The sequence below is a fragment of the Vanacampus margaritifer genome, chromosome 7 (assembly GCF_051991255.1).
Source record: "Vanacampus margaritifer isolate UIUO_Vmar chromosome 7, RoL_Vmar_1.0, whole genome shotgun sequence".
Taxonomy (NCBI): Eukaryota; Metazoa; Chordata; class Actinopteri; order Syngnathiformes; family Syngnathidae; genus Vanacampus; species Vanacampus margaritifer.
The window spans coordinates 10042359-10065904 of NC_135438.1; the positions used below are offsets into that span (position 1 = coordinate 10042359).

The following is a 23546-nucleotide window of genomic DNA, read 5'->3' on the forward strand; positions in this document are numbered from 1 at the left end:
AATTACAGTATCTAAAATGTTTAAATTGCAAACTGTGTATTTTTAGTCATGACGAGCTGCTCCTTCACTTGCGGAAGTAACCAAAAACTCCCAGACGAGACTTCCGGTCTACATTTTGTAAACACAAGAATTTAGGACACGAAAATAACTCGACCGAGTTTTTCAAATCCGAGTCACCAGCTGGATTTTTGTTGGTTTGAAAACAACTCGGAGAGTTTATTTCGTGACGTGACGTTGAATTTTTGGCAACATTTTTTTAATATAAAGACGCCGAAGAAAGCGAAAACAAGCTAGCCGCGGCGTCGACCCCCGTGTGTGTGTGTCGCTCATGCTGCTGTCACTTCAATGGGGAACTGCCTGTTTTCTCAAGGAGCGGATGATCTGTCTCTGCTAAACGAGTCTGAGGCGGGCAGTCTGCCGGGAGAGCCACCGCCGCCCTACCAGGTGACCCGGGCCGGCCCCACACCGACCTACATATGATATGTAACATATCCGACACGATAGCCTACTTTCGCTGGAGCTTGATCACCCAACCACCTGCCCATAATTTAACCTTAAACGGTCATTTTAATAGGCACACAGTCTAATGAAATCCTACACAATGTCGTTTTTTGTGTAGGTATTCACATACTACTATTCATAACTAATGCTAACGCTGTATGATCTAGTGTTTTTTTTTTGGGATGTTTGTTTGTTTTGTTATGGTCGTAGTAGAACTTTCTCATGTTGCTAAATATGGGACATTACCTGCTTAAAATGTCTTAAATCCACTTTTCCAAAGTATTAAAAAAGTTAATACATGAGAATTGAGAAGTAATGCAAGACCAGGCAGATGTATTTATGTATCTCATTTCATAGACAAGATAACTTAAATGTGCTTCGCATAATTCATAGTACAACATTTAAAAGCAAAGTAAAGACATAAAAAGTAGCTCACTAAAATTAGTAAAAGACCGAACAGTGTAAGAACAAGATGTTGGATTTTAAAAATGCTTTGAAAGAGCTTAACCATAGGTAGAGGGAAAATGATTGTTTTTAACCTTGATTTAGAAGTATTTACCCATAAGACACATCACATTTGTTGGTCGCTTATTTGCATGCAGCATAACACCTAAATGATGCTTCACCATGTGTGCTTCGAACTCTGGGCTCTACTAATTGACCCTAGTCTGCAGACCTCAAAGTCCTACCTGGCTTTCCATTTATTTCATTAGCAGCCCTTTATGATTGTAAATAGTCTCAAATTTCCAAATAATTAAACATTAATTGTCGCGTGTCATGGACCACCCTGTTGTTTTTCTCGCCGGCTTTCCAGGAGCGTCCGCAGGCCGTGCCCGTGTACCATCCCAGACCCGGAGAGAGTCGCTTGGCCAACCAGCTGAGCGAGGAGGAGCAGGTGCGCATCGCCCAGCGCATCGGCCTCATCCATCACCTGCCCAGAGGCATCTTCGATCCCGGCTCCGACCCCTCGGATCGCAAAGTCAAAGAGTGAGTTTGGGCTTTTGGGGGATTTTGCTGAGGGTTTTGCGTTCCCAACGTTTTGTGTCTTTTGCAGGTGTGTGATCTGCATGATGGACTTCGAGTACGGCGACCCCATCCGGTTCCTGCCGTGTCTGCACATCTACCACTTGGACTGCATCGACGCCTGGCTCATGCGCTCCTTCACCTGCCCGTCCTGCATGGAGCCCGTGGACGCCGCGCTGCTCGCCACCTACGAAGCCAACTGAGCTGACCCCACCCCCCTGCAGGCCTGCCTCCAAGTAACCGCACCTTGTTAGCCTAAACTGTCCTAGCTGCTGTTCAAGTAGCCCCGGGCCATGTGGCTTTGGGCTCATGTTCTTTAATTGCGTACACGTGTTGAAACTGTACGTTATAGTAATTGCTCAGATCCGATTGTTTTTTTTTTGTTTTTTGTTTTTCTTTCAACGGGACAGTGTGCCATATTGAACGAGATGAAAGAAATCTATATACGTAGCAACACATTTCCCGTAATTCATTTCACTTTTATATAGCCTCAAATATATATTTGTATTTTAGAGTTAGTTTTTAAGGCAGCGAGGTGTCACAAATGTCACGGAAGTGTCTTTGTAATGTGCAATACGTAATATCAACTGATAGACTGCAGGTACAACCGACAATATGATTTAATACTCAACTTTGTTCATTTCGCCCGCAGGATTAATGAATGAATGAATTATTAATGGGATATTAGACAGGAAAGTGTTGGAATCACTTACACATATATGAAGTGTGTCGCAATACTTTTTCTTTATAACGCGCAGATCATCCCATAACTTTGTCAAGAGCACAATAAAATAATAATAATAATAATTATTATTATATGGCACCATTTCACCGTTTAAATATAGAAAGGAGTATTAGGACCACTCTCAAACATTTTTGAGTAATTTTGTTGACATTTTTCCCATAGTTTGCTTTAAACAGAATTACTGCTTTAACTCTGGATATTATAACTTTATTCTTATAATATTTTGATTTTTAAATCCAAAAGTTAAAACTTTTTTTATTTAATCTTCTGTCATTTCTCATCAAAAAACAAGTTCTTATTAAAGTTAATTACTTTTTTCCCCATGTGTGTGTGTGTATGTATGTATATATATATATATATATATATATATATACACACACACACACACCAAAAGAAAGCTTATTTCAGCTTTTTCAACTTTACTCTCTAGTATCTTATTTTCAGTTTGGCCCTAATACTTCTTCTTTATATCAAGATAATTGGGGTGGGTTAGTTTATTTTTTGAAAACGTTGAGTTATTTGTTTTTCTAACGTAAATCTTCAAATGTAGTTTTCTTATAGAGGGCTATGAGTTGAGTGTGTGTGTGTTTCTAAATGTTTGACTGGTTGTTGGCCTTCATACTGCAAGTGATACATTTCCACCTAGCTCTTGTTCGTTTGCTCGTTGCCGTCGGTAAATGGAATGTATCAATTGGCATCAAACATGTTTTCATTTCGCCCAGCTGCTGTGCCTTGTAAGATTGAAGGAAGTGCAGATTCTTGTGAAGTACAATCATGTTGACGTGTTCTTCCAAGTCATAGTCGTCCACCAGGGGGAGCCAGACACCAGCACACTTTTTTTTTTTTTTGGTCTCATTCGTGTCACTGGGGGTTTGTTTCTTCCCCATCCTGCTGCCTGCTGCTGCTCAGTCTTATGTGTTAATTTGTGTGCAATCCACGAATGTGTAGGAAACGTTATCTAACCATCATTAAAGCTGATAATACATTTCAAACAACTGTATTGTCATCTCAGTGTCTACATTTTATTACAATTATCTCATTCACTGCCATTGACGGATATAGACTTGAAAAAAATCATTTGAACTATTTCTATTAGTTTAACATTTTTTTCCACTTTTGTTAACAAGAGTATGAAAACCTAGATTTTTTTATTGTACGTTTAGAACAGATATAAAATGTGTGATTAATCGTGAGTTAACTATTGAAGACATGCAATTAATTACGATTAAAAATTTTAATCGCCTGACGCCCCTAATTTTTAATAATCTTTTATTTTCTTTTTTTTGAATCACGTCAAGCGATTACATTTTTTAATTGTAATTAATTGCATGTCTTCAATAGTTAACTCACGATTAATCACAAATTTTACATCTGTTCTAAATGTCCAATATATTTTTTTCTAGGTTTTTATACTCTTGCTAACAAAAGTGTGTGTGTGTGTGTGTGTGTGTGTGTGTGTGTGTTAAACTAATAGAAATAGTTCAAATACATTTTTTACGTCTACAGCCATCAATGGCAGTGATTGAGTTAAAAAGGTCATGTTTGAATAAAACACATCAATAGCAACAGTCATCTATATATAAAAAAAAAAAGAGTTACAGTTGAAAATACAAGTGTTTATATTACATGCAAAACAGACATAACTACAGTTTAGTATTAAACGGTATGTACAATAAAATTACAGTAAAATATTAAGAGTTCAAAGGAACTGAAACTCAACTGAAGCTGGAAGTGGTCTCTTTTCGGTTTTGTACAATATAAATAAATGGTGCTCTGGATTCACTTCAAAAACTTTTTCCAAAGTAATGAATAAAGCTCATTAGAGGGTTGCTGACAAGTGAAACAAGTTATCCTTCAAATTGACCTACAAAATCCCTAAACAAATTGATACTATTACTATTGAAGTCCACTTTCTGGTCTATGACCACATCTGGAAAGGAACTTCCAGAACATACATTACTCAATATATGATGAAGAAAATGGGACTCTCAGACTCCGACATTTGTCTCCAATGTTTACAAAACACTACAGACACTTATGTTCATGCTTTATGGTTATGTACTCCGGTTATGTATTTCTGGACTAAAGTCTTAGAAAAACTTTCCGCTATTTTGGACTGTAGGATACCTTTATCTCCAAACTTGTGTTTGCTAGGTGACCTAACAACAACTGACTTACCACATAAACAATTTCAATCTACACTTGTAGCCCTTACTATCGCTAAAAAAACAATTCTTGTTAACTGGAAAAATAAACAAACTCTGAATATCGACCAATGGTCTAACCTCCTCATAAATCACATTTTAATGGAAAAAAATATCTGCCTCAAATAAAAACCAAATATCAAAATTTATAGAAACATGGTCTACGTATATAGAATTTTTTAACCTAATTCTGGTTACTTAATTCTGTATGTTAGCGAGAGCCACTACATCGTGATAACTTACATTGATGTTTCTGCATTATTATTATTTTTTTAAAAAGGAGAGCAATGATGATGTCAAATTGAATGAACAATACTGAGCTCTCCTGGGAAAAAAAAAAGGAACTTGGGTCATATTCACATGAAGTCCGAGGACCAGTTTGTTCACGTTCACCGTATGTATGTTATTTATAAAGAAGGCAAGTAGAACAAAGAGTTTTCTTGCTAATGACGTCCAAGAGAGCACACAAAGAACTTGAACTCAAAATAGATCAAAGTGCTCTCGTTTTGGCAGTGGCAATAGTGTGTAGCCTGAAAATGCAGTTTTTGTACACCCCAGTGCAGGGCTGGACTGGCACCAAAAAAAATTGGCCCTGGCATTTGGACTTAGACCGGCCAAGCTGCTGGTTCAGTTTGTTAACATTGTAAACTGATTAACTCATTCGCTGCCATTGACGGCTATAGACGTCAAAAATTTATTTGAACTATTTAGATTAGTTTAACATTTTTTTCCACTTATGTTAACAAGAAACATGAAAACCTAGAAAAAAATGTATTGTACATTTGGAACAGATTTAAAATTTGTGATTAATCGTGAGTTAACTATTGAAGTCATGCGATTAATTACAATAAAAAGTTTGAATCGCCTGACGCCCCTACTTTTTAATAATCTTTTCATAAAAATAAAAAATATTTTTTAAAAAGTCTAGGATTTCATACTCTTGTTAACAAAAGTGGAAAAAAAATGTTAAACTAAAAGAAATAGTTAAAATTAAAACGTTTATAGGCGACAATGGCAGTGAATGAGTTAATAGTCTTCTCCCTCTCTAGGGGGTAAAATAGAGGAAAATACTAATTAAATAGCACCATATTGGCCCCAAAAGACGTCAGCCCACCGGGCATCTGCCCTGTATGCCGGATGGCTAGTCCATCCCTGCCCCAGTGTTAATGTAATATAAATGCAGGTCTGCATTAGCAAGTCTGAACAATTAGCAAGGACATTTCAAAAATAAACTAGAACGGTGGACCTCAACCCTGTTGTAGTGATAAGTGTTAACTGTTAACCAAATGCATAGTGTTTCTTTGCAAAGTCACAACGCCAACTACTGGCCTGTCATAAAACCAACAAACAACCGTTTTATGGGGTCGTTGTTATGTACTGCAACTGTACCCTGAGTTGACTCGCATTATGTACACAAATCCCTACGACATGCAGATTCCCATGGTGACAACTGCCACGAAGATTCCGAGTAGCATCCTGAAGAGCGGAGTGCCCATCATGGAGCTTTGTAAGGCAATCTTGTTTTTCACAACTTTGGAGTTGAGCTGGTCTTCAGCCACACTCAGCATCTTCTGCACATCCTCAAAGACCTAAAACACAATCCATACAACATCCCTGAGATACGTATATGTTGAGGGTATACAGTCTTGCTTAGTCACAATGTGTACTAGCACATTAGCCAATTTGTACGCTAGTTAGCTGTGCTAACAAATTCACTTTTATTTTTTTAATGGCACCAAACCAGTCTCTGTATTTTCTATTTCTTTATAGTCTTCCCAAGTAAACACATAACAGCGACATTAAGCTGAGTTAATGTTTTACAAGCTATCGGTTAGCTAAAATTGTGAAACTAACATAGCTTAGCTGTCTTCATGGGTTTTAAAGTGATTACTGTATAAATTATATGTTCTAGTTATTATGTTGTGGTGACCGACTGGTAAGGACGTTCACTTATAAATATTATAAATTCAATACATTTAAATAAATTGTAAAATAAAATAAATAAATAAAAAATTATATATATAAATAAATTTATGTTGCGATGACGTTTCCTAGTTTCAAAGGGCCATGAAAGGATTGGTCATTGCACGTTAGATGACGTAATAGTTAAGGCTCTTCTGAGTTGCAAACCTTCCAACTGTCACACAATTTTGAACATTTTCAAATATAAACAGGCAAGATTTGTCAAGTTGCTCATTCCTGATTAAAGTCAAGCCTCACATATAGTAAGCCGAAATCAAGTTGAGTCTTTCATAAAGCTTAGCCAAGCAAGTCATAAAATTAGCAACTTAAATCTGACTTGTGACTGGAGTCCCCACATCTGGACTCAAGTAATCATCACCTACCTGGATGTTAAGTTCAAAGGCTCTGATGGCCTCCTCCAGGACGCCGTTCCGCTGCTCCTCGCTCAGCTCCAGGACGTTCATGCGGCTGCGGTAGAGCTGCTTGAACAGATTGGGGCTGGACACGCCGGGAAAGGCGAAGAAGGACAGACCCTCGCCGCTCTTCAGGCCCATGGACTTCTGGGCGATGCGGCTGAGGACCTGGCCGCCAGACAGGTCGCCCAGGTAACGGGTGTAAGCGTGGGCCACCAGGAACTCTGGCTTCTCCTTCCCAATCTAAAAAAAAAAACAGAAATCAAGGTTGAGCATCATCTTATCCTGGAGGAGAATGCGTGATCATCAGCATGAAATTGACCTCGCGCAGTCTGTCACAGTATCTTCTTGTGGCCGCGGGCACCACCATCCTCTCCTTCCAGTCTGGACCATAGAAGTACTCCAGGTCTTTCTCGATGGACTCCAGCCTGGCCAGCTCAGACGGGAAGTAAATGGGCTCCACGGCGGGGTGGTCGCGGTTCCTGTCCAGCTCCTTTTCCAAGGTCTGGTAGATCTCATGGAGGGAGCTGAGGAGAAGCTGAGGAAAGAAGATGAGAGAAGGTGGTGAGAAGATGTTTGTTAAGTATGAATGAAGAGCAGAATGTGAAATGTGTGTTACTTTATACTGCGGCATGGTGACTTGTCCTTTTTGGAAGCTCAGCATTAATTCCGTGTTCTCTGCCCTCATGTGACTATCCATTGTCACCTTTTTGATTTGTTCTGACAGATCCCTGCTGGGGAGAATATGTTCATTATCCTGACCATCCACACTGGAGTAGCAAAAGTTTGCAGTGGTGGACTTGTTATCAAGTTATGTACGTCATTGGCCTGATTTCAACCTTGTTTTGTTTTTTTAAGGAAATGTAAATTTATTTTAAAAAAAAAAGTATAACGACAATAACAACATTCTATTCTATTCATTAATACTGTATGTGTATGATGAACAAAAATAAATCAGCACGTGCACAACTGCATATAAAACATACATTCAAATCTAACGGCTATTTAGATCAATCAAATCAATTCTTACTTTTCTGCTCTTTGCGTCTTCTGCGTCTCCATTGCCGTTTCTCTTTTCTTCACTCAGTCAGTCAAGTAACTCACTTTGATGCAATCCTCTGTGTCCAGCTCTTTGCGTCCTGCTGTGCTTTTATACACTCCTCCTCCTCTTCCCTCCCACTCGAGAAATAAAAACAGGAAGACAGCTCAGCACAAAGCTTAACATGATGCAGCAACTTGGTGCGGGCGGGAGGAGAGAGAGTAGGAAAGTTGAGCCTGGGATAACAGCTGGAGGAGGGCCGAGGGCTAAACATGACGCAGCACTGGTGTTCCAACAGTTGTTCATTATAGACTAAACATGACAAAGGCATTCTGAGGCGAGAGGGAGGGCCTGTGAGTCACACAGAAGGGAACAATCGCATGACATGGGTGGACGTTGTACAGCAGCACTTTGAACATGAGCTCACGGCGAAGTTGAACTTGTTGATCATTGCAGGAATGTTTTGATTGGGAGGTTTTATTTTTATTTGAGTAGCGCGGCGAATGAGTCATTAACACATCTGCATATCAGTCAAGAAGTCCCAAATTATGAATCTCAGCACCGGCCCTCGTGTGGAGGAAGTTTATGTGGGTTTCATTTTGGGAACCTAAGTAATTTTTGGGATAAAATTGTACTTGTCAGAGTAGTTTTAAATCACCATACTTAGTTTTTACTTTTACTTGAGTGTTGTTGATAAAACTGTTTGTAATACTGAGCAACTTTCCGCTCTCGAACAAGACTGCTTCACCACTCTACATGTGACTCAATTTGACCAATCAAACTGAGCCAGGCAATCACATGACTGAACAAAACTCCGTGGCCCCGCCCACACAATAGAAAACTTTGCTACTTTGTTTCAAAGTGACCCATTTATTTTCGTGTCTGAATTTGCCTTAATTCATGTTACTTTGTTATTTTAAATATATATATATATATATATATATATTTTAATTATTGTTTTAGTTAAAAATGTATAGTTGGCGGATATCTAAATTTGCTCATAGGTTCTTTCTGCTCAGGAACTTTTTTTTTAAATTGACAATCATGTGCTGATTTAATAACTCCCAAGCTATAGTACTTACAATACTTACTCTTACTCAATCTGCGAGAACTACTTTTTATTTTTACTTGAGTCCAATTAAGTAACTCTAATAAGTTTAGTTTAATTACATGATGATCAAAAATTACTTTCCTATCAAACAGGGCTTTGTTGCCATCTTGTGGCATCTTTCAGCCCTATGTAAAAGCACAAAAAAACGTAGGTTCATTTGCAAATAACTACAAATACAACAAAACAAAAGATTATTTTTTTACCATCCAATCCTGTCATTTGGGTATTTATTCCCCTTAGGTTGGCAGACAAGAAAAAAAAACAGCAAAAAAAAACTAGTGGATAAATCGCAATACGTCACACAATATCAAAAGACGACAGGAAATAGCTTACAATGTTAAAACTGAAAAAGTGTATGTGTAGCGAACCCCACTAAAGTGCGTCAAAGTCATGTAATGTCCCTACACCTTTATGTAATTGTGCCACTAAAGATCGCCGTCGACCCGCTGCAGGCATTACTGTTCGTTATTTATTGACAAGCTTTGCCCAAACAGCTGGCACTCTTTACACATAAAAAAGACAAACACGCACAATGATGACTCAATCTAAACAGTCACTCTTGTTTTTCAGACCGGGAGTGACTGACCTCGGATCAGCCTACAGAAATGTGAGCCTCTCTTCCATGAGTCAGCAAAAGTCGAGCGCTAAACGTTAGTCAGCGTTTTCTCCCCTCATTGAATTTGGGGGGTCTTTTAACCTTTTAAATTTGAATGTGTAAAAAAATAAAATAAAATAAAAAACACGAATAAATAAATAGATAAATAAATAGATAAATAAATGTCCCCCATTGTGTTTTTATTCAGGCACAAGGTAGACCCAGTAGGGCGAGGACCCGATATTTCTTCAGGCAAATTCATTGGCCATTAGTAAACGTCAAAACTCTAGCTTTAAAAATGGCGTCAATTATTTGCCATTTGACTTCTAAAGACATAATTGTTTGTTTTACGTCTTACAATTACATTATTGAGCGAGTCTACTCTTTCAGTTACATTTTCTAGCGTTTGATTGAGCCTAAATCTGACAAATTCCTCTATTTGTCTAACTGCTTGTTGTCCAATATGAATGAACCCAGAGGAGTTTACAAGGATTTCCACGTTTACATGAAGGATTGTAAAGAATCACAGCTGTGTGTGGAGAATGTTAACACCAGCAGGCCTTGCAAAGTGAGTTTGTGCCTCTGCAACCACATGCTGTGGTTGGCTAAAAAAAAATATTTCAAAGGCAGATGGTAAACGGGCTTTTCTACTTCCATTGTATTCTATGGGATAAAGTGTTTTGAAATTAGAGAAATAATAGAGGTCGACGAACTCAGAGATTCAATTTTTGCATTTGCACACTAGAGGGCAGTATTGTTACTCTAATTCTCCTTGGGTCATTTTCTCTTGTGTTCATAGGTTCTTTCTGCTCAGGAACTTGTAGTTTCTGCCCTGGAGCTTCCCAATGACAAACCCGATGAGGCAGACTGCAGGCCTCACTCTTTCATGGCTGATCCTAGTTCAGTGATGACCACGCTGAGTCACGCTGTGGCCAGGCCCACAAGTGACACAGTTGGTCCCGTTGCATCTATGTGCGGGTCAATATGGGACACGATGGGCTCTCCAAGGCTTGCCTGCTCTGATCCCGTTCGTGCTGCTGCTCACCTACACCTGCTGGGAGAAGCCTTGTCCCTGATTGGACGCCTCCTTAAAGGGACAAATGTGTGTATTGTACATCATGAAGTCATACAAATTGTGCTTCCTTGTGTAAGTCGCTGGTGAAGTGGATCACGTGCCTGACTTTGGTGAAGGCAATGTGGGTTCAGTTCCGACACACCGATTGCAGTATATGCAAGTGTGAGCTTCCTGAAACCTTCAACAGGTTAAGCGGAATGAAAACCGGACAGATGGCTCACCAGTCACTTGTATGTTGTGTGTTCACAGAAATCCGTGTGCGTGTCCAGAAGCTTGTTTCTTCTCTTGGACTCTCTACTATGTGCGCTTGCTCCACTAATGTGCCTCACCTCACATATACCAGAGCTGCATAGCTGCACGGCGAACATGCTGGTAAGTGATGTGCATCGCATACATGATCTTTAACCAAAGTTGTTTATTTGAATGAATTGTTTTAAAGGCTTCAACTCTAGAAAACATCGCCTATATGATGCCAGGTTTTTGAATGAATCCATTGCTTCTTGTTTGTATGTAATGAATGACTCTCACTTTTATAATCACTATTAGGTGACAATAGCATTATTTTTATTTTCATTGGAAAAATATTTATGTTAGACACCTCTGTTAATTAAACTCACTATAATGGTGCTTCAATTGCTTGAATGTTGTTTTTTTTCTTAATGTGGAGACTTAAAAGGGCAGCACTGTGGAGTTGTGGTTGGCACATGCCTCACAGTCGGGAGGTCCTGGGTTTGCATCTGTGCTCAGAGACTTCTGTGTGGAGTTTGCATTTTGGAGGGGTGGGGGGTGCCAACCAACCAACCGACAACCAGCGATTGCTACTACTAGGTTTGAGGGGTGGGACAAGAAAAGTCTAGTGGGCTGCCAGGCTTATTAAGCACGAGGGGAACCCCTGTGCGCTGTATTGGGTGTCCTTGCTGCCAGATATCAGTTAAATGCATACCGGTATTTGACCCTCTCATTTTATTTTATTTTTCTAACAAAAAGAGACGTCACTGAAAATTCTGAAGAAGTTAATTATAACATTGTTTCTAACAAAGGACAATGCATTTGGGCCTCAGACTCTAAAAACAGTTGGGTCAAAAATAACCCAACTATGGGTCAACAATGGTCCGATCCTCTACTTGGGTTGATTTGACCCAACTTTGAGTCAAGAAATGAGTCTTTTAGTGTAAAACAACTCGTAAATATTGGTCAGATCCTTTACTTGGTTAAAAAAATTGGGTCATTTTGTATAAAACAACCCAGAAAGTTGATTCAATTGACCCATAAAGTGGATCAGTCATTTTTTGATCCATAATAGGGTTACTTTTAACCCAACTGTTTTTAGAGTGCATTCTTATAAAATTAAGAAAAGATTCTTCTGTCTCACTTCCATCTCGACTCTATGTACCCAACAGCTTTTGCTGGCTAATTGTCAAGTAGAAGTACTCCTGACAGTTACATATGTGACGTTTTCTAGTTTGCTGAGTCTTGTAATAAGAAAGTCCAACATCCACAGGCCGAAAGAGGCTTAAGGCTGCAGCACAGGTGAGAAAGTACAGCACACATTGTGATAACACCAACTCTCTCATGATATACGTATTTTTGTGAGATAGCTCTCACAGTCCTGTAGTATAAATCAAAACATTCCCATGTTGATATTCGGACAATTATTCATCAGGAGAAATAAAAAATGGCGACGCAAGTGCTTTTGCTGTTTTCTGGGTGTGTTGAAAGTGCCCCGGGATACGCCTCCCGCCTGCGCCTTGTCAAGGAATGCCAAACAGCCTGCAGACTGTGGAACCTGTTATACACACACAAGAGTATCCTAATGCAATAGCCTCCACTTGGGGAGTGGTGAGACAAGCTAACGTGTGACTCTTCTATTATGCAAGCCGTTACCTGGGAGTCGCCACACACCGAACTGGTGTGGATGAGACGCACACTTACGCGCCAGCGGGTTCGAGCGAGAAGACGAGAACACCGGAAGCTGCTTTCGAGATCTCCCATTTAAGTAAGTCACATTTGATTTTCTACTTATCATGTCTGAAGCACATTTGTTAAGCTTTCCAATCCAGATTGTTTGGAAAGGTGTGAGTTATGTGATTTGGGTCAATGGGGCGATAACTACTCTCACAGGAAATTGCTGTCAGGATGAGAAGTTTGTTGGTGTGGACGATTATAATAATTGTTTGCTTTTAGGGTTTTAATGTGGAAAATACGATTTATATCTATTCTGCAGGTTTGTAAAATCAGTATATGACATTCCGCAGCTGGAAAAGCTTGTCAGTGCACGACCTTGGAAATGTTGGCTGAAGCCTGTATTAAATAAGGCTAATTCTTGTTCGTTCATTATGGTAGGATTTGTAACATTTTACATGTTTGCATGCGTCTGTATAAAGAAAGTTGTAGAATGCAGTCAGGCAGGACTGGCAAGGTGTTGCACATTTTGATTGAATAAAAAATTCAAGGTGTCAACAGGAAAACAATGAAAATGACTGTTCATCTAATCTCATGCATGAAAGAGGAACTGACACATTTTTTTACTACTTGATCACTGAAGCCGAACATGGACTAACAAACACTTATCATATACTATTTGTCGCCAACCGATACCAATTTCTTGAGTGAGGTAACCTCAATGGGCTATTTTTTTTTCGTCCTGCAAGCTGCCAACATGCTTTACATTTTGATGACGTAAGGCCATGCGGAGTATGCACTTCGTTCAGTTTATGTTCATAAAATTTCGCTCATTGAACTCGTTCAGGTACAACATTGCACCCCAGCAATGTCGCCCTGTGCCAAAAATCCGCGTTTTTGTCAGTCAACCCTGTCTGCTGTCTCCCTCCAGCCATGAGCACCCACATGCAGCACTACGGCTCGACGCCCCCGGAGCTGAGGCTGGTGCTGCTGGGCAACATCGGATGCGGCAAGACGTCGTCGGCCGACACCATCCTGAGCCAGCTGACGGACTTGTCCACGGCGATGCCTCGGAGCATCCAGCTGCGCAAGGATTTCGCCGAGGGCAGGATGGTGACCCTGGTGGAGGCCCCCAGGTGGTACTGGAACGGAATGGAAATGGATGAGAGTGTCAAGAATGAGACGAAGCGAGCTATGACCTTGCTGGCCCCCGGTCCTCATGCGGTTCTGCTGCTGGTGCCTGTCAGCCAGTTTACAGAGGTTGGAGCTATGATTAGGAGGTTCTCTTGTTTGGGTGCAACCCCATGTGTAGGTGGTATTCTGGCATGGATAATCACATACAATTTTGGACGACATCCACACAGGATAATGATAACATTACAATTTAAAAAAAATCAAATATACATTTTTAGTTGGCTCATTTCATTCATTACACAAAATCACATAATACCACATGCTTCGTGATTGTGTGACTCCATCTGCATATGGAAATCAGTACGCTACCAAATGTCAATTGAACTGAAAGGTGAAAATATGAAGTTATAATTTCATATTGTTGGGTTACAAGCTTTAATGCCAAACTAGTTGTAAGAATTGGGACTCCACATTTAAGGTAGCAATTGAATCTTAATATGCAAAATATCATTTATAAATATTTTAAAACCCCTACAAATTGATCCCTTTTAGGTCTTACTGTATCAGATTGTAATTTGTTGTGCAATATTTTAGTGATGTAAATCGTGGTGCTCTATTTATATTAAATGCATTCAATATTAATAAAAATATACAAATTAAATAATTTATAAATACAGCAATAAATACTTGAATATATCAAATAGACTATTTAAATTTGAGTTCTTACTTAGTTTTATTATCAAAGGTGGATGCAATTTGGTCTTCTTTCTTTCTTTAGTTTCTCATTTACTTTTATTTCTTTACCTTGAACAATAATTCAAACATTGTCATATAAATATATTTGTACAAAAATTTCAAATTCTTTTTTTTTCCTGTGACAGTTTTTGGGAGTGACAACAGTTCGGCCAATGTTTCTTTTGCTTCTTCTAGATGGACGGCCAAGTGCCCACACAGCTGCAGAAAGTCTTTGGAAAAGAAGTGCTGGAGCACACCATCGTGCTACTGACCTGTGGCGATTATCTCATCGGAAAAACAGTGGAGGTGAGGAGTACACATGCTTTTTTTCTGTTGATTTTAGGCAGCTAGTGTTCGAAGAGCTCATATTATAGTAAATTATTAAAATGAAGCAGGCAAACACATCATTCGGGTACATAAAACAATCGAGGCTGGTTACTTTTAGCATCTTACACCGCAATTAATTTGAATATCACATCCAGCTGCATGTACTCGATATGCTGTATCTCATTACATTTGAATATTGTATATATAACACCTGAAAAAAAGAAAAAAACAGACTATTACGATTTATAGCTAACAGAAACTCAAAATTTACCATCTCAAGAAATTAGAATTATATATGACACAATCAAAAATATTTTTGGCCCACTGAAAAAGTATGTTTGCAAGTGTGTGTATGTGATGACTCTTTCTAATGTTAGTTTCATTTTTTGAATTGAATTACCAAAATAATTTAAGTTTCCCATGATGTTCTAATTTATTGTGATATGTAAAGGCAGGTAGATGTGATGGATTATGTTATTATAATATCCCAAATAAAAAAATAATATTTGCTGGCAAAGAAACAACTTTCTGCATGCTGCAATGCATAATAATAATAAACATGTATTCCACAAAGCTAATAATTGTATTGTAGCTTTTCCATGACCCCCAAAATAGGTTAGTTAAGTTCAAAGCCAATCTTACCTTTGAAGAGATATTGGACTGGTTTGGATTCAAATGGAATCCTCTTCTGTCTTTTTCTGCAGGAATATCTTCTGAAGGAGAATCCAGGCCTGAGGCAAATGATTGGGCTTTGTGGGGGGCGCCACCATGTCATCAATAACCGTCAACAACAGGACCGGATGCAGGTTCGGGAACTTCTGGAAAAGGTAAGAGGAGGTTGAGTGAGTGAGAGTGAAAGAGGTAGAGAGAAAAAAAAACGTTTATCATTTTTTTCATTGTGAATTCCTTTGCTGCTCTAAAGGCTTGGCAAGTTGGTTTTAAGCTGTGATGGTAAAGATAAAAAAAAAAAAAAGCAAATAGTTGAGGGTTCAAAGGGACTAAGATCACAAACATGGACCACATCAGTAGTGTGTTAAAAAAAAAAAAATAGCTCACCAGTGATGACACATCGTGATTTCCTAGGAATGTTGTCGAAAACGTTACCACATAGAGAATTATTGCATATTGATACTTACCGGTCGGTATGTTTCCTACCTTGTTAAAACCATTTTTGTAATCTGCATCTTCACGTAGATCAGTAAATTTGAATAATAATGACTTATAATTTAAGGTCATTTGAGCAAATTTGTCATTTCCAAAAAGCCCTTCAGTAATACGTAGCCTAACTGAGAGCTACTTCTCTCATTTTCCAAAAAGTTGGTGACCCCTGCTGTACATCATACATCACTCACCAGTCTCAACTGGTTTTGGTTTCCCTGATGACGTTTATTATTATGACTGTAAGCTAGAGTGAATGTGACATTTAACCATGTGCTTGTATGTTTCCCTAAATAGAATACTTTTATGTGTTGTCATGTGTAATAGGTGGAGGACATGGTGAGCAAAAGCGGAGTGTTCTCCCCAAAAACAAAAGAGGAGATGGAGCTGGAGGAACGCGTGCAGCAGCGGAAGAAAGAGCTGATGGAAAGTTTCCGAAGGCAAAATGAAGAGAAAAGGGAAGCGCTGGCATCCGGCTACAGGCCGAACGTCGACACGCTGAAGAGTGTGGAGAGAGTGGAGTCACACAGTGATGTTTGGGAGAGGAGGAGAGAAGAGGAGATGGACAACATCAACGGCGTTTGGAGAAACGGAGTTTCTGAGGCGCTTCAGTCCAGTCCGGCAGCTTCAACAAAAGGAGGGTGGCAGTCGGGCCGGGATGATGATCAGCACGAGCGCCGATCATTCAGACTGAATGCAGGTAAGGATTGAATCAATTGAATCTGTTCCTACTATCAACATTTTAGGCCCAAAAAATTCTCAAACCCAAATCAATTTACTTCATCCAGGGACCCAAACTTTGTGTATCTGTATAAACTGATATCATCAATACCAGCATTGATCACAGCCCGTTCTGCATTGAAATGGCAAATATTGTCCCGGTTTATCTCCGTTAATTAGAAAATGGTTAAAAAGTTCACTTTTTCCAGTAGTCCACTTCAAAAAATGAAATTGATACATTTAAACGCATAATTAAATTTTCAGAATGCCAATTACTATCTACTTAATTTTTATATTAAAACTTTTTTTGGTCTCTTCTCTGTAGTCCAATTTTTTTGATGGTGGATTTTGGGTTTTCGTTTGCTGTTAAGCTATTACAATCAAAATTATACAAAATAAAAAAATCACTATTTGCAGTGAATATACACAATTAACCAAATCCCTTTTAGAATTTAACTTGTAAAACTAATGAAAATGTTCATGCTGTTTTAATTCATTGAAATGCACGAGTATATCACTATATCCTTTCTGCCTATTATTTGGTTAAAAAGTCATGAGACTCTATTTTAAAATAGATTGTGATGTCTCAACCACTAAATTTCCAAATATTTCAGAACTTAAATGCACTTTTAATGCTCAACAACAAACTAAAAGAAACCATTTTATTTCTATACTTTCCACTGGAACGTCTTTAAAAAAAAAAAAAAAAACTAAGAGTAAACTCACTCAATGCTGCGTTTCGAGAAGAATGGCGGGAGGCCCTGACGGGACAGTAAACCTCATGTGCTTTCAACATTCCGATTTGTCATCCAAGAGTAAGTGGATTATTGTCACTTTAGCCGGCTTAGAGCATTGTTCTGAGCAGGCTGGTTAGTGAGAGACCGAGAGATGATGCAGGATTTCTGTTTGTCCTCTAGATGGAGCCAGACTCTCACAAATGATGGATGAAAGAACCTCACCTAAAGTCGTTACCACTCGTAAGACACTCATGACCAAACTTAAATGTTGACATTGGGTAATGAGTTGCTTAATGAACCACGTGTCATCTCTTAGTTCATCACAGAATCAACAGCTTTGAGGAGAATTCCCCAGAGGCCTCCCCCACCCCCTCCCCTGAACCTGTCTATAACTCATCCACACCGAACTTTGACCCGTACTCTGCCACGACCCCCGTATCCTCACCATCCTCTCCGGAGTTACGTCTGGTATTGCTCGGACGATCTGGAGCGGGGAAAAGTGCGGCTGGCAACGTCATCCTGGGGCGTGGGGAGTTTGAGTCCAGACCTGACAGTCTGGTCGCCATCACTCAGGAGTGTGTCAAGAAGAAAGCAGTGGTTGCTGGAAGAAGGGCCAGTATCAGTCTTATGCTTTCTTTTTTCTGGAAATTCTGAGCACTGTTAACTTACAGCAACACCAGGCTTCTGTTTACAGTTAACCCAACTCCATCGTGAGTAGGGATAGACTGAATTATCAGCGCAAATATTCCGCATTTTGACAAATATCAATATCAGCCATTTTGAAGCATCATACGGCCGATAATGGATCCATTTAAAACAAATTATTATTTAAAGAAATGTTTAAATTTATTATAATTATTTAAATTTTCACAGATGCTGCTCAACCTGGAAACTTCTTACAATAGCTGTTTTTGTTTGAAATTAAAACTGAGATTAGTAAAAATGTAATACTTTTTGAAAAAGTCTATATACTATAGAAAACAATGGGGAGCTATTTACTTAAGTTTGTATTTAACTTTTGAAGACATGCAACAGAGATCCCTGAACTTTTTGTTCGACTTTTAAAACAATAATGCCTATTGACTAAGATTTTGTTTTCAATCTCCAATATTTTACGAATTATAAAAGTTTTAATCAACATATGGTTAAAATTATTTTAAAAATTTAAGAGCTGGAGTTTGTATATTTTCAAATTTTGATGCCAATATTTTCGCTTTTAGTGAAAATGATATCAACTCCAAATATCGGTTATCGGCGTTAAGATATCGTTCTAGCTCTAATTGTGAGGATTGCGTTCCAGACCAACACCACAATAACCATAGGCATGTTTTATGGCATTATTTTTAACTCATTCACTGCCATTGACGGCTTTAGACGTCAAAAATGTTGCCTCTTGTTAACAAAAGTGGGGAAAAAATCTAATAGAAATAGTTCAAATAAATTTTTGACGTCGATAGCCGTCAATGGCAGTGAATGAGTTAAAGGGTGTTATAAACACGCTTCAAAATAATCCATGAGGGCCGTGAACCAAGAACCCGTGATGGAGTGGGGTTTATTGCACATTTGTTAACTTTCCGCTCTTCTTCTCCCTCCCCATAGGTGGCAGTAGTGGACACCCCAGACTGGTTCCACTCGGAGCGTACCCCAGATGAGGTGCGAGCCCAGATCTCCTCCTGCGTGGCCCTGTCCAGCCCGGGTCCCCACGCCTTCCTCTTATGCGTTCCAACAGACCAGCCGGCCAAGATGGAGATGCAGGCCCTCTGCGCCCTCGAGAATGTCTTTGGCCCGGATGTCGTCGGGAAACACACACTGGTCCTCTTCACGCACGGCGATCTTCTGAAGAAGAGCGGAAGGGCCGGCAGCAACAGCGTAGAGACGTACATCGCGGGTCGGCGCGATGATTTATTAAAATTGGTGGAGAAATGCGGGGACAGGTTCCACGTGCTGGAGAGAGACGGCCGTGGCAGAAATGTGGAGGAACTCCTGGAGAAGGTGGAGCAGATAGCGGCCGAGGCCGGGGGCCAGTTTTATTCCAGCCCCGCTTTCCAGGAGGCCGAGAGCCGAGTGAGGGAGATGCAGGCCGAGATCGTGAGGGAGAGGAGACGGCAGAAGCATGAGGAAGAACGCCTCGGGGAGCAGTTTCGGGGCGAGAGGCGCTCCCTCTACCCTTACATGCAGACCGTGGCCGAGGCCGAAGAGGAAGTGAGAGAGGAAGAGGTTGAGAAAACACGAGCCGAGGCCGAGAGGAGCGTCGGCGCCATGAATATCGACAGCCTCCCGCCTATTACGACCATGGCCAACATGTCTCCTTCGATGTTCCAGTCCATGATGGAGAAAGTGCAGTCCAACGCCAAGATGCTGCCCAAGCTGTTATCCGACAGCTCGGTGTGGGTCAGCGACGGAGCCAAGAAGGTGATGGCCAGTCCAATGTGGAGCTCGGCGGGGAGCGGAGCGCACAACGTACAGAAGACGGTGGGCGCTCAAGCCGGGCACGTCTCCAAGATGGTGGGAGACAGACTCCCCAAGGTGGTTGTAGACGGCTCGACCTGGGTCGGCTCCGGAGCCAAGGCGGCGGCGGCGAGTCCCGTGTGGGGGAAAGTGGCAGACGGCTCGATGCGTGTCAGATCCGGGATTGGAACCGGAGCGAAGGCCGTGGCCCAGAGTCCCGTGTGGGGAAAGGTTGGCTCCGGGGCCAAAATAGTGGCTGACGGTTCAGTGCGCCTTGGAGCTGGACTCGGTGCCGGCGCAAAGAAAGTGGCCCAGAGTCCAGTGTGGGGGAAGATGGGCTCCGGGGCCAAAGCGGGGGCCAAAATGGTCAGCGAGAGCTCTGTGTGGCAGAAAATGGTGGCGAATGCCAAAAAGGTGCCGATGGTTGTCATTGTGGGCACGTTGCTAGGGTTGGCGCTGGGGGTGTTTTTGGCGGGGGCCATCGGCGCAGCCGTGGGGGCCGTCATCGGTTCTGCGGCCACTGAGGTGGCCAGGCGGAAGTTTGCCAAGAAAAGTGAACCGGAAAAGGCTGTGAGTAACATTGGACGACGAGTGAACGACACGGTGGATTCGCTGGTCAAACAAGGAGAGAAAGTCATGAAAACGGAATGATCTCGTGTCAAGCGGAGCAAATTATGCCGGCAGCGGATTTGCTACCTACATTTGGAATTTAGCCAACTTAATCTACTTCTTAACACTGTCATAATTATAGAAACCATAAATACAAGCAGATAATAGTACATAATTGGAAGCCGTTCAATATCAGTAGTTATTGAATAACATGACAAAAACAGAGAATGTAAATAAAATAATTCGCCAAATGCTGATTATTAAATTTATTGTGTACAGATGGCTACAAATGTGTTTAGTGAGTCGGTTGGAACAGTTTTGCTCTGACCAACCAATCACAGTTAGAAAAATGCAGTGACCCTGTGTGGTTAAAGCATTGATCTGATAGATTGATATGGCAACAGAGGCGGAAATCTGATTGAAACAAAAAACAAAACAAAAAACAACTAACATCTATGCATGTATTGGGAGCTGTGCATGGAGAAATGCTATGAAATAAAATGCAGGGAATGAAAATTAACCGTGGAATTGATGGTGTTTGTCAATGTTTAGGCCAGCAACAAATGCCTTAGTCACATTTTAAGTGAATGTCAAGCAATCTTCAATAATTCCAATAATCACTTGGATGTAAAGGAAATACCGTATTTTTCAGACTACAGTACAGTAAGTAAGTCACACATTTTCGTAGTTTGGCTGCTCCTGCAAATTCCACGCCCCTTAATCGTGTTAGCAGCGAACGAGTTGTGCTTTGCATTCTAAACGTCCGCTTCTAACTATGAAAAAGTTTTGAAATCTTTTCAGTTTAAAATGGCTCACCAAGACTAGAATCCCGCGTCCCATTGTGGCCGAAGCCACAAATCCTGGTCGTTTATTGTGCATTTTGATACTGTTTATAATAAATCCTTGTTGCGGTATAAAGAAGCTACATGCTAAGCTAGCAATACATCACAGGAGTTGCCATGACTGCTTGCTGCTCCTGCTTCCTCCATTTCTTCAACATCCTTTTGGCGTTTGGCAAGTACGTTTGTTGTATTACCGCCACCTTCTTTAGCATGAGGAACAATTTTTCTACTGTTCTTTGTCATTTTTTGTAAACTTAACTTTAGCCAAAACATGCACTCATAATCCTGAGTGATTTATTGTCCGAAAAAAAATAGTAGTATAGTGATAGTTATGGTTTTACTAAAATGACATGTTTCAAGCTTTACCCAATTGATACAATAGATTTGAGTGAAACTTAAATGTGTAATATATTTTGGACTGCTATGGATGATTACAATGGAAATAAAAACATGTAATATTACATTCTTGTTTTTGTCACTATCTCGAACACTAATTGTGATGAAGGGGGGGGGGGGGGGGGGGGACTACCTTAATCCTGAAGAGTAGGAGGAAGGAAGTCTTATTTTTGGAGCAATTGTGGTAAGTAGTTACTTGTATAATATATGCCTATTACTGGTTGACATAATCAACTTCTATTCATGTAGTTCTATTGGTAGTGCGGTTGTAGACAGAATTAATTCACGTTTCTTTGCCTCACACGATAGATGTACTGTGCATATCCAAATATCTTGACACAATATTTTGGGGAGGTTCGCGATATTTAAAAAACGGTCACAATATTGTAAAAATTAAAAACAGCACAATATTGTGTTTTGTTTTTTTTTGTAACAGCAATGCATATAAACCACCTACAATCTCTTAATTGCTAATGCACACACACATTGAGTTCTTCCACATATTGACTTGATTCACAAGCATATTACATTCCCCTTCATCTGACCATTAGCGTTGATTAAGGGCCAAAACATCCCTTATGAAAATTAAACTGCTAAAAAAAAACTAGCCACCAGAGGGTGCTAGAACGGGACCAATGGAAATCACCCAGACTTTTTTTTTAACAGATGTTCTGCTTTTAATATGACATGATGGCGATATCAGCATATTGCCGTTATCGTTACATCCCTACTGTGCAGTGTTATGCAAGAATTGAACAGCTGAAGCAGATATACAGTATTATTTTAGACCTATACAACATTTGTCCATTAGGTCACTACAGTATTAGTCTGATTTAATGTTAGTTGTAAAAGTTCTATACTTTTAATATTATTTGTGTGTACAGGTATGTCTTCATTTTTCTGGAGGTGGAGGGGTGGAGGCGCTGACATTTTATCTTGGAGAGCCAGACTGGCCAGCTTCACCCTGCTTGGCCTCCTGTAGGCAGCACTAGAGGAGGTAAACACACCAACATCACAACACTCAACCACCAGTAAAAGGTGGAGCACACATTTGATTTTTTTTAAATGGGAAAATGGACCAGGTCATTTATGGATAGGGTAAAAATAAATAAAATAAAGTACAGTAGTTGACGTTGGGCCTAATATTTATATATTAGTTTAATAAAATAATGCATTCATTAATGTATTCTGGATTTTGTTATGATTTAGTGCTACAATAGTTAACCCCAATAATTTAATGCAGTTAAAGGCTTAGAAATTCCATTTTCTTTCATTTAAATAAGTGTAATCAATTGGCCAATTATTTGATAAACTAAAATGTTTTATTTGTAATTTTATTTAAAAAGTTGTTAACCAATTACATGAAAAAAATCTGATTAAATGTATATTTTTGTAACAATATATCTAAAACTAAATTATTTACAATAAACCAAATATCAGTTTATTTATTGATATAAATTAATGTAACCCCCCCCCCCCCCCACAAAAAAAATAAAAAATAAACCCCCACTTTTTAGGACAAAACATTATTTTATATAGCCAGTATAAATATGTGTACTGTATTATATATGTGAAGCATTTATATATTGAAAATAACAAATGCATTTTAACAACCAGTATATCCAATTTTCAAGGTGAAAAAAATGATTTGAAAAAGCTGTGCAACAAATATTAAGTGTCTCAGGATGTCAATGTTCGCCGTGCCCACAGGTTAAAGAACGGCGCGGGCCACACCAACATTTTCTCAGGGGACATTTTCGTCTTTATATTGTCCTCCAAAGGCTACACTAAATGTAACACAAAAAAAAACCTGTTTACTAATAAATATGAAGTTTTAGTTGTAGAATTGCCCGGCGAGCTAGATCAATTG

The 23546-nt window shown here is 39.7% G+C and overlaps 3 protein-coding genes across 4 annotated transcripts; 2 read left to right on the forward strand and 1 right to left on the reverse strand.

The window, feature by feature from the left end:
* The first annotated feature begins 94 nt into the window (after positions 1 to 94).
* Positions 95 to 3264, forward strand: rnf11a (ring finger protein 11a). Its single transcript, XM_077570075.1, has 3 exons — positions 95 to 444; positions 1316 to 1488; positions 1556 to 3264. The coding sequence occupies exons 1-3, from the start codon at positions 346 to 348 to the stop codon at positions 1725 to 1727; spliced, it is 444 nt and encodes a 147-aa protein (XP_077426201.1). The 5' UTR covers positions 95 to 345; the 3' UTR covers positions 1728 to 3264.
* A 600-nt stretch (positions 3265 to 3864) lies between these two features.
* Positions 3865 to 8041, reverse strand: hmox1b (heme oxygenase 1b). Of its 2 annotated transcripts, none has more exons than XM_077570073.1 (5): positions 7879 to 8041; positions 7468 to 7582; positions 7171 to 7386; positions 6819 to 7091; positions 3865 to 6062 (listed from the first exon to the last, which is right to left on the reverse strand). In XM_077570073.1, exons 1-5 carry the CDS (start codon positions 7908 to 7910, stop codon positions 5895 to 5897), a joined length of 804 nt encoding a protein of 267 aa, XP_077426199.1. In that variant the 5' UTR covers positions 7911 to 8041; the 3' UTR covers positions 3865 to 5894. The 2 variants fall into 2 exon arrangements, with proteins under 2 accessions (XP_077426199.1, XP_077426200.1); XM_077570074.1 differs by having other exon boundaries at positions 7468 to 7579; positions 7879 to 8027.
* Positions 8042 to 9855: 1814 nt separating this feature from the next.
* Positions 9856 to 21741, forward strand: LOC144054785 (uncharacterized). Its single transcript, XM_077570072.1, has 11 exons — positions 9856 to 10161; positions 10393 to 10695; positions 10918 to 11040; positions 12546 to 12664; positions 13502 to 13830; positions 14635 to 14745; positions 15471 to 15593; positions 16252 to 16624; positions 17562 to 17621; positions 17698 to 17993; positions 18981 to 21741. Exons 5-11 carry the CDS (start codon positions 13504 to 13506, stop codon positions 20478 to 20480), a joined length of 2790 nt encoding a protein of 929 aa, XP_077426198.1. The 5' UTR covers positions 9856 to 10161; positions 10393 to 10695; positions 10918 to 11040; positions 12546 to 12664; positions 13502 to 13503; the 3' UTR covers positions 20481 to 21741.
* Positions 21742 to 23546: the final 1805 nt, after the last annotated feature.

What these genes read in the sequence shown, in the direction of transcription:
- rnf11a (XM_077570075.1), top strand. Translation starts at nt 346, where the DNA reads ATGGGGAACTGCCTGTTTTCTCAAGGAGCGGATGATCTGTCTCTGCTA. An exon ending in AGCCACCGCCGCCCTACCAG is followed by an intron (nt 445 to 1,315) that starts GTGACCCGGGCC and finishes CCGGCTTTCCAG; the next exon opens with GAGCGTCCGCAGGCCGTGCC. An exon ending in TCGGATCGCAAAGTCAAAGA is followed by an intron (nt 1,489 to 1,555) that starts GTGAGTTTGGGC and finishes TGTCTTTTGCAG; the next exon opens with GTGTGTGATCTGCATGATGG.
- hmox1b (XM_077570073.1), bottom strand. Translation starts at nt 7,910, where the DNA reads ATGGAGACGCAGAAGACGCAAAGAGCAGAAAA. An exon ending in AAGACGCAAAGAGCAGAAAA is followed by an intron (nt 7,583 to 7,878) that starts GTAAGAATTGAT and finishes TATTCTCCCCAG; the next exon opens with CAGGGATCTGTCAGAACAAA. An exon ending in TCACCATGCCGCAGTATAAA is followed by an intron (nt 7,387 to 7,467) that starts GTAACACACATT and finishes TTCTTTCCTCAG; the next exon opens with CTTCTCCTCAGCTCCCTCCA.
- LOC144054785 (XM_077570072.1), top strand. Translation starts at nt 13,504, where the DNA reads ATGAGCACCCACATGCAGCACTACGGCTCGACGCCCCCGGAGCTGAGG. An exon ending in ATCATTCAGACTGAATGCAG is followed by an intron (nt 16,625 to 17,561) that starts GTAAGGATTGAA and finishes TTTGTCCTCTAG; the next exon opens with ATGGAGCCAGACTCTCACAA. An exon ending in ACCTAAAGTCGTTACCACTC is followed by an intron (nt 17,622 to 17,697) that starts GTAAGACACTCA and finishes GTCATCTCTTAG; the next exon opens with TTCATCACAGAATCAACAGC.